Raw genomic sequence first — 9,165 nt, forward strand, 5'->3', positions numbered from 1 at the left:
ATCCTCCCGCACCAGTCCTCTAGAATCAACGACAGTCATCCTCCCGCACCAGTCCTCCAGAATCAACAACAGTCATCATCCCGCACCAGTCCTCTAGAATCAATCATTAGTCATCATCCCGCACCAGTCCTCTAGAATCAACGACAGTCATCCTCCCGCACCAGTCCTCTAGAATCAACGACAGTCATCCTCCCGCACCAGTCCTCTAGAATCAACGACAGTCATCCTCCCGCACCAGTCCTCTAGAATCAACGACAGTCATCCTCCCGCACCAGTCCTCTAGAATCAATCATCATTCAGAAGCACCTCTCAAACTCAACTCACTGTGTGTGTCCCAAATGGCACCCTATTCCCTATGGGTCCTGGTCAAAAGTAGTGCACTATATAGGCAATAGGGTGCCATTTGAGACGCCAGCGCTGTAGCGCAAAGGAGCATATTCTCCCCCTTTTTCTCTGTCTCAGGCCTCAGCCAGAGCATAGTGCCACGGAGTGCAGCAACATCATTTAGGCTAACAGAGGAGTCATTTACAGAGACTTATAGAGCAGGGCTTATTTCCCATTAGAGCCCTGATTAGAAACCTTCTTACACTCCACTGCCCTTGTGTGTGTGTGTGTGTGTGTGTGTGTGTGTGTGTGTGTGTGTGTGTGTGTGTGTGTGTGTGTGTGTGTGTGTGTGTGTGTGTGTGTGTGTGTGTGTGTGTGTGGCTGCATGTATGGGCGGTGTGTTGCTTGCTATGGGCTATGCATCATTACAGTATAGCGTACCTAGCATCTGGTGCATTTGTATATAGTACACAGAGTATCATTTATGGTCCTATTGAACCATTCCCCATCCTTACCCAGGCCGGCGAGCTGAGTGGACAGAGTTAAGGGACCAGAGGTAGGGTCTTGGATCAGGGTCCGGGCAGGGGAGGCTGTAGCTCCAGCCCTGGGGGCGGTCACAGGGGGGATGCTGGACGGGGGTGTGGAGGTGGCTCGGAGGCTGACCACAGCGGGCGAGCCTGGTGTTAGGTCTATCAGGTTGTCCTCTGTGGCTTCACTCAGCATCTGGAGGGAGACAACAGAACACAGTCAACACACACACAGCGGTGGCTTCTGTAGAGAAAATTAACAGAGGTAGGAGGATGGATGGAGGTAATGGAGATGTCTACTAGTCCAACACATCCCTGTCCTCTACGTTAGACTACGGACAGCAGAGGGCTTTACAAGAGAGAGAGAGAGAGAGAGAGAGAGGGAATATTCTAGTTCTCTGGAACAACAGCACTATATAAAAGGTTCCATGTGAACATGTGGTATGGTCCAATAAGAAGGTCCATACGTGACAGTAGTAAGACATGTTTCAACATTCTCCTCATTGACTCTATTCATCTCAAGACTGAGCTGGGATAGAATGGAGTGCTGCCATACTTGCCTCCATTAGCTGACCCCGACACAGAGAAACAGAGAAACACAGAGACAGAAAACTGCTATACACATGCAGCAAATCAGCCACAAACACTGACAAATCTAAATCATATCGCATTTCAGAAAATACATAGAGAATGGACTGAAACAAATCAGACAAGCAAATCAAATATTATTTGTCACATGCTTCGTAAATAACAGTTGGAGACTAACAGTGAAATGCTTACTTACCTTTCAAACAACACAGAATATAACAAATTCTTAATATAATAACAAAATTGTAGCACGAGGAATAAATACACAATGAGTAATGATAGCTTGGCTAAATACATGGGCTATCAGTACCAATCTGATGGGCAGGGGTACGAGGTAATTGAGATAGATATGTACATATCGGTAGGGGTAAAGTGACTAGACTACAGGATAATAAACAGTAGCAGCAGTGTATGTGATGAGTGTGGAAATGTGAAAATGTGTGTGTGGCAACAGTGTGCCTGTGTGTACGTGTGTGTACGTGTGTGTGCGCGTGTGTACGTGTGTGTGTGTGTGTGTGTGTGTGTGTGTGTGTGTGTGTGTACGTGTGTGTGTGCGTGTGTACGTGTGTGTGTGCGCGTGTGTGTGTTGGAGTGTCAGCGTAAAGTAAGCATGCGTGAGTAGAATGCTTTGGTGATCACAACAAACTGACAGATAGTAACATTAATCTCCACTCCTGTTGAGTTGTTCATAGATGTATAGATAAGTGAGATAACTCACCCCGTTATTCTGAGCCGCTCTACCCGACCGGTACCTCTCATACCTGCAACACACCACAAGTCCTTGTAAAGAACACGGAGGCATTGGCATCAATCATACATTTACATCATCTATAAAACATGAACGGAACGCTTTGACTTTTTGAGACCATGGAATCTTTAATAGAAGTGTATATCCAGATAGGTCCCCGAGGCCTAAGATGTTTAACTGTGTTCCTGTAGGGCCTGCTGGAAAAATGTGCTCCACATGCAACATCATGTCACAGCAGATATCCTTGTTCACCAGTGGACTTTGTGTAGCTGTAAGCCTAAGAAGTAGAGTAAGCCTAATTGTGTGTGTGTGTGTGTGTGTGTGTGTGTGTGTGTGTGTGTGTGTGTGTGTGTGTGTGTGTGTATTGTCATGCCCATGTCTGTGCGTTACCTCTCGTATCGTAGGAAGATGTTGTTGAGGTCGTCGTTGACGTGCAGCAGCTCCTCTGTCACTTCCTCGTTGGAGACCCGGGAGATCAGCTCCACCACCCGCTGCTGCATGGCCCTGCACGTCCTGTTCAGCTCCTACACACACAAACACAATGTGAGGACAGGGCATCACTGATGGAAAGGTGAGTCTGTCTCTCAGAAGGTAGATGACTAGAATTCTCTAAAACAGGTCTCTAGCCAGCAGGTAGCCATACATGTCCATCATTAGACTCAGTTGTGTTACTTAGTAAGAGAAATCACAACACCTACATTTTATTTATTGAATCACAGTTTAACTATTACCTAAAGTCACCTCATAAAACAGTGGAAAGGTCACCTGATTAAAATACATCTATCACACCCTCAGTCACTGCCTGGTATGGCAACTGCTCGGCCTCCGACCGCAAGACACTACAGAGGGTAGTGCGAACGGCCCAGAACATCACTGGGACCAAGCTTCCTGCCATCCAGAACCTCTATACCAGGCGGTGTCAGAGGAAGGCCCTAAAAATTGTCAAAGACTCCAGCCACGCTAGTCATAGACTGTTCTCTCTGCTACCGCATGGCAAGCGGTTCCGGAGCACCAAGTCTAGGTCCAAGAGGCTTCTAAACAGCTTCTACCCACAAGCCATAAGACTCCTGAACAGCTAATCAAATGGCTACCCAGACTATTTGCATTGCCACTCCCCCTCATTTACACTGCTGCTACTCTCTGTTGTTATCATCTATGCATAGTCACTGTAATAACTGTACCTACATGTACACAGTACCTCAACTAACCGGTGCCCCCACACATTGACTCTGTACCGGTACACCCCTGTATATAGTCTCGCTATTGTTATTTTACTGCTGCTCTTTAATTAATTGTTACTTTTAATTACTTGTTACTTTTAACAAGATCAGCATCCAGGGACAACTTCACCCTACACCAACTGTCACTTAAGCAAGTACAGTAATATTTGTTGTTCCCCTCTCCTCACCCCTAGAGCGGTGGTACTACTCCCCCTAGAGCAGTGGTACTATGGTGGTACTACCCTCCCTAGAGCGGTGGTACTACCCTCCCTAGAGCGGTGGTACTACCCTCCCTAGAGCGGTGGTACTACCCTCCCTAGAGCGGTGGTACTACCCTCCCTAGAGCGGTGGTACTACTCCCCCTAGAGCGGTGGTACTACTCCCCCTAGAGCGGTGGTACTACTCCCCCTAGAGCGGTGGTACTACTCCCCCTAGAGCGGTGGCACTACTCCCCCTAGAGCGGTGGCACTACTCCCCCTAGAGCGGTGGCACTACTCCCCCTAGAGCGGTGGCACTACTCCCCCTAGAGCGGTGGCACTACTCCCCCTAGAGCGGTGGTACTACTCCCCCTAGAGCGGTGGCACTACTCCCCCTAGAGCGGTGGCACTACTCCCCCTAGAGCGGTGGCACTACTCCCCCTAGAGCGGTGGCACTACTCCCCCTAGAGCGGTGGCACTACTCCCCCTAGAGCGGTGGCACTACTCCCCCTAGAGCGGTGGCACTACTCCCCCTAGAGCGGTGGCACTACTCCCCCCTAGAGCGGTGGCACTACTCCCCCTAGAGCGGTGGCACTACTCCCCCTAGAGCGGTGGCACTACTCCCCCTAGAGCGGTGGCACTACTCCCCCTAGAGCGGTGGTACTACTCCCTCTAGAGCGGTGGTACTACACCCCCTAGAGCGGTGGTACTACGCCCCCTAGAGCGGTGGTACTACTCCCCCTAGAGTGATGGTAACCTAGTGGAAAGTTTGCTGGATTGTATCCCTGAGCTACAAGGTAAAATCTGTTTCATGCCCCTGAACAAGGCAGTTAACCCACTGTTCCCCGGGTGCCGAAGACGTGGATGTCGATTAAGGCAGCCCTCCCCCCGCACCTCTCTGATTCAGAGGGGTTGGGTTAAATGAGAAAGACACATTTCAGTTGAATGCATTCAGTTGTACAACTGACTAGGTATCCCCCTTTCCCCTAAAGTGGTGGTGCTACCCCTAGAGTGGTGGTACTACTCCCCCTAGAGTGGTGGTACCATTCCCCCTAGAGTGGTGGTACCATTCCCCCTAGAGTGGTGGTACTGTGGTGGTACTACTCCCCCTAGTGGGCTAAATGAGTTCCAACACATTTCAGTTGAGCAGCAGGGTGACTACGGCAGGGAACGTTTAAACTTGTATTTAGGGGTAAAAAAATAAAAAAAATAAACAGATGGAGTGCTATTTTATTTTATTTTTATGTTTTGTGCACTACCCAGCTGTCTCAAATTCTCAATGATGAAAAGCTTCCACAGTGAGGACCAGTGACATATTTTTAGTAGGATAAGGCTGAGGGGGCGTCAGAGAAATAGAATTACTAGAATGAATGTCCCCATGCAAGTCAATGTTGTGGAATTCTGAGGGCCTCCCAAGTGGCGCAGTGGTCTAAGGCACTGCATCACAGTGCTCGCTGTGCCACTATAGATCCTGGGTTCGAGTCCAGACTCTGTCGAGGCCGACCGGGAGACCCATGGGGCGGCGCACAATTGGCCCAGTATCAGCAAAAATGTTGGAAAATGGTGTGTAATTATATTTCTATGGGGATGTAGTATCTGACCCGGAGTTATAGAAATATAATTAATAGAATGGGCATCCCCATTCAAGTCAATGTTCTATAATTGTATTTTTATGCTGGGTGTAGTCCATTTTCTGACCTGAAGGAGTTCCAGGTCCGAGGAGTCCTCCTGTCCAGGCACCATCTCAGTCAGCATCTCTGACATCACTTTGGTGTTTCCCCTCACAATGTCCAGTTCACTGCGCAGCCGGGCGATCTGAGGAGGACACACAGGGGTCAAGGGTCAGAGAGAGAAAGTATTCCCTGATCTGATCAAAGCTAAGTGGAGGCACCCTTGCTTTTGCCCATCCTCGCATGTTAGATCAGTGTGTATAAGGCAGTTGTTGTGAAATTGTTAGATTACTTGTTAGATATTACTGCACGGTCGGAACTAGAAGCAGAAGCATTTCGCTGCACTCGCATTAACATCTGCTAACCATGCGTGTGTGACCAATACAATATGATAACACCCAGGACGAAAGGAAGAATGTATATTGACAGTTTTCAAACAGGGCCCAAGATTGTGCATAAAGGCCTACAGGATGCGTCTCAATTCTTTTAATATCCTTTCCTTCATCCTCACTAACATATTAGAACTTGATAGGTGAAAACAACTGCCATACAGTATGGTTCTCACATATCATGTCATACCAGTGCAGTTGAAGTAGAGTAGGGGGAAGAGAGGGGAGGAGAGGAGAGGAAGGGAAGAGAGGAGAGGGGATGCCAATTAACATTAGTGAGATGCACTCCCGTATTATGCATATCAAGTTCTTTGACGCAACCCTCAGGACAGGAGATAATAGTTTTTTTATTGGGCAACATCCAGTCAGTTCTTTTCCGTTTTGGGCCAAATGAACATGACCCTGGCAGTAGTTTAACATTAGCTGTCAGAGGCCATCTTTATCCTCACCTGTTCAGGGTTGGCGGTGATAGGGCCCTGTACGTTGGGGATGTGTGGTATCTGTAGGACAGGGGTGAGGGGGGCGGGGGCCGGAGCCGGGGCGGCTACAGGCTTGGGGAGGGTGGCTGTGGCTGCAGCGAGGGGCTGGATGGGGGCTTTGTACTTTAGTACAGCTGGGTCCACCTCTGGTAGACCCTGTAGAGAGAACACAACATGTAGTTAGTTAGTAGAGCTCTGTAGAGAGAACACAACATGTAGTTAGTTAGTAGAGCTCTGTAGAGAGAACACAACATGTAGTTAGTTAGTAGAGCTCTGTAGAGAGAACACAACATGTAGTTAGTTAGTAGAGCTCTGTAGAGAGAACACAACATGTAGTTAGTTAGTAGAGCTCTGTAGAGAGAACACAACATGTAGTTAGTTAGTAGAGCTCTGTAGAGAGAACACAACATGTAGTTAGTTAGTAGAGCTCTGTAGAGAGAACACAACATGTAGTTAGATAGTAGAGCTCTGTAGAGAGAACACAACATGTAGTTAGATAGTAGAGCTCTGTAGAGAGAACACAACATGTAGTTAGTTAGTAGAGCTCTGTAGAGAGAACACAACATGTAGTTAGTTAGTAGAGCTCTGTAGAGAGAACACAACATGTAGTTAGTAGAGCTCTGTAGAGAGAACACAACATGTAGTTAGTAGAGCTCTGTAGAGAGAACACAACATGTAGTTAGTTAGTAGAGCTCTGTAGAGAGAACACAACATGTAGTTAGTTAGTAGAGCTCTGTAGAGAGAACACAACATGTAGTTAGTTAGTAGAGCTCTGTAGAGAGAACACAACATGTAGTTAGTAGAGCTCTGTAGAGAGAACACAACATGTAGTTAGTTAGTAGAGCTCTGTAGAGAGAACACAACATGTAGTTAGTAGAGCTCTGTAGAGAGAACACAACATGTAGTTAGTTAGTAGAGCTCTGTAGAGAGAACACAACATGTAGTTAGATAGTAGAGCTCTGTAGAGAGAACACAACATGTAGTTAGTTAGTAGAGCTAACACAACATGTAGTTAGTTAGTAGAGCTAACACAACATGTAGTTAGTTAGTAGAGCTCTGTAGAGAGAACACAACATGTAGTTAGTTAGTAGAGCTCTGTAGAGAGAACACAACATGTAGTTAGTTAGTAGAGCTCTGTAGAGAGAACACAACATGTAGTTAGTTAGTAGAGCTCTGTAGAGAGAACACAACATGTAGTTAGTTAGTAGAGCTCTGTGTGTGTGTGTGTGTGTGTGTGTGTGTGTGTGTGTGTGTGTGTGTGTGTGTGTGTGTGTGTGTGTGTGTGTGTGTGTGTGTGTGTGTGTGTGTGTGTGCGTGCGTGTTGGGTCTCACCCTCTGTGGTGTGTGGATGCGTTTTGGGTCTCACCCTCTGTGGTGTGTGGATGCGTTTTGGGTCTCACCCTCTGTGGTGTGTGGGCGCGTGCTGGGTCTCACCCTCTGTGGTGTGTGGACGCGTGCTGGGTCTCACCCTCTGTGGTGTGTGGACGCGTCCTGGGTCTCACCCTCTGTGGTGTGTGGACGCGTCCTGGGTCTCACCCTCTGTGGTGTGTGGACGCGTGCTGGGTCTCACCCTCTGTGGTGTGTGGACGCGTGCTGGGTCTCACCCTCTGTGGTGTGTGGACGCGTGCTGGGTCTCACCCTCTGTGGTGTGTGGATGCGTGCTGGGTCTCACCCTCTGTGGTGTGTGGATGCGTGCTGGGTCTCACCCTCTGTGGTGTGTGGATGCGTGCTGGGTCTCACCCTCTGTGGTGTGTGGATGCGTGCTGGGTCTCACCCTCTGTGGTGTGTGGATGCGTGCTGGGTCTCACCCTCTGTGGTGTGTGGATGCGTGCTGGGTCTCACCCTCTGTGGTGTGTGGATGCGTGCTGGGTCTCACCCTCTGTGGTGTGTGGATGCGTGCTGGGTCTCACCCTCTGTGGTGTGTGGATGCGTGCTGGGTCTCACCCTCTGTGGTGTGTGGATGCGTGCTGGGTCTCACCCTCTGTGGTGTGTGGATGCGTGCTGGGTCTCACCCTCTGTGGTGTGTGGATGCGTGCTGGGTCTCACCCTCTGTGGTGTGTGGATGCGTGCTGGGTCTCACCCTCTGTGGTGTGTGGATGCGTGCTGGGTCTCACCCTCTGTGGTGTGTGGATGCGTGCTGGGTCTCACCCTCTGTGGTGTGTGGATGCGTGCTGGGTCTCACCCTCTGTGGTGTGTGGATGCGTGCTGGGTCTCACCCTCTGTGGTGTGTGGATGCGTGCTGGGTCTCACCCTCTGTGGTGTGTGGGTGCGTGCTGGGTCTCACCCTCTGTGGTGTGTGGGTGCGTGTTGGGTCTCACCCTCTGTGGTGTGTGGATGCGTGTTGAGTCTCACCCTCTGTGGTGTGTGGATGTGTGTTGGGTCTCACCCTCTGTGGTGTGTGGATGTGTGTTGGGTCTCACCCTCTGTGGTGTGTGGATGTGTGTTGGGTCTCACCCTCTGTGGTGTGTGGATGGGTGACAGAGCATCCAGGTCAGCCATGGGGAACTCTATGCCTTTCCTCTTCAGCTCCTCATAAATATGGACCACCCCGGTCAGGTCAGGACTACTCCTGAAGGCATCCGCCCAGGCCTGGCAACACACAGACAAACACAGAATAAAGGCCTGTCCGGGTCAGGGTTACTCCTGAAGGCATCCGCCCAGGCCTGGCAACACACAGACAAACACAGAATAAAGGCCTGTGTGGGTCAGGGCTACTCCTGAAGGCATCCGCCCAGGCCTGGCAACACACAGACAAACACAGAATAAAGGCCTGTCCGGGTCAGGGCTACTCCTGAAGGCATCCGCCCAGGCCTGGCAACACACAGACAAACACAGAATAAAGGCCTGTCCGGGTCAGGGCTACTCCTGAAGGCATCCGCCCAGGCCTGGCAACACACAGACAAACACAGAATAAAGGCCTGTCCGGGTCAGGGCTACTCCTGAAGGCATCCGCCCAGGCCTGGCAACACACAGACAAACACAGAATAAAGGCCTGTCCGGGTCAGGGCTACTCCTGAAGGCAT

The 9,165-nt window shown here is 49.7% G+C and overlaps 1 protein-coding gene across 1 annotated transcript; it reads right to left on the reverse strand.

Moving 5' to 3' along the window:
- Positions 1-750: 750 nt before the first annotated feature.
- Positions 751-9,133, reverse strand: LOC129851004 (TOM1-like protein 2). Its single transcript, XM_055917142.1, has 6 exons — positions 8,597-9,133; positions 6,113-6,298; positions 5,303-5,419; positions 2,578-2,711; positions 2,158-2,200; positions 751-1,047 (listed from the first exon to the last, which is right to left on the reverse strand). Exons 1-6 carry the CDS (start codon positions 8,639-8,641, stop codon positions 766-768), a joined length of 807 nt encoding a protein of 268 aa, XP_055773117.1. The 5' UTR covers positions 8,642-9,133; the 3' UTR covers positions 751-765.
- Positions 9,134-9,165: the final 32 nt, after the last annotated feature.

The sequence above is a fragment of the Salvelinus fontinalis genome, unplaced genomic scaffold (genome assembly GCF_029448725.1).
Source record: "Salvelinus fontinalis isolate EN_2023a unplaced genomic scaffold, ASM2944872v1 scaffold_2679, whole genome shotgun sequence".
NCBI lineage: Eukaryota > Metazoa > Chordata > Actinopteri > Salmoniformes > Salmonidae > Salvelinus > Salvelinus fontinalis.

Bases quoted from the DNA above. Each gene is read 5' to 3' on its own strand.
- LOC129851004 (XM_055917142.1), bottom strand. From the start codon at position 8,641: ATGGCTGACCTGGATGCTCTGTCACCCATCCACACACCACAGAGG. The intron at 6,299-8,596 runs GTGAGACCCAAC...TTCTCTCTACAG, and splicing joins CCATCCACACACCACAGAGG to GGTCTACCAGAGGTGGACCC. The intron at 5,420-6,112 runs GTGAGGATAAAG...TGTCCTCCTCAG, and splicing joins TCACCGCCAACCCTGAACAG to ATCGCCCGGCTGCGCAGTGA.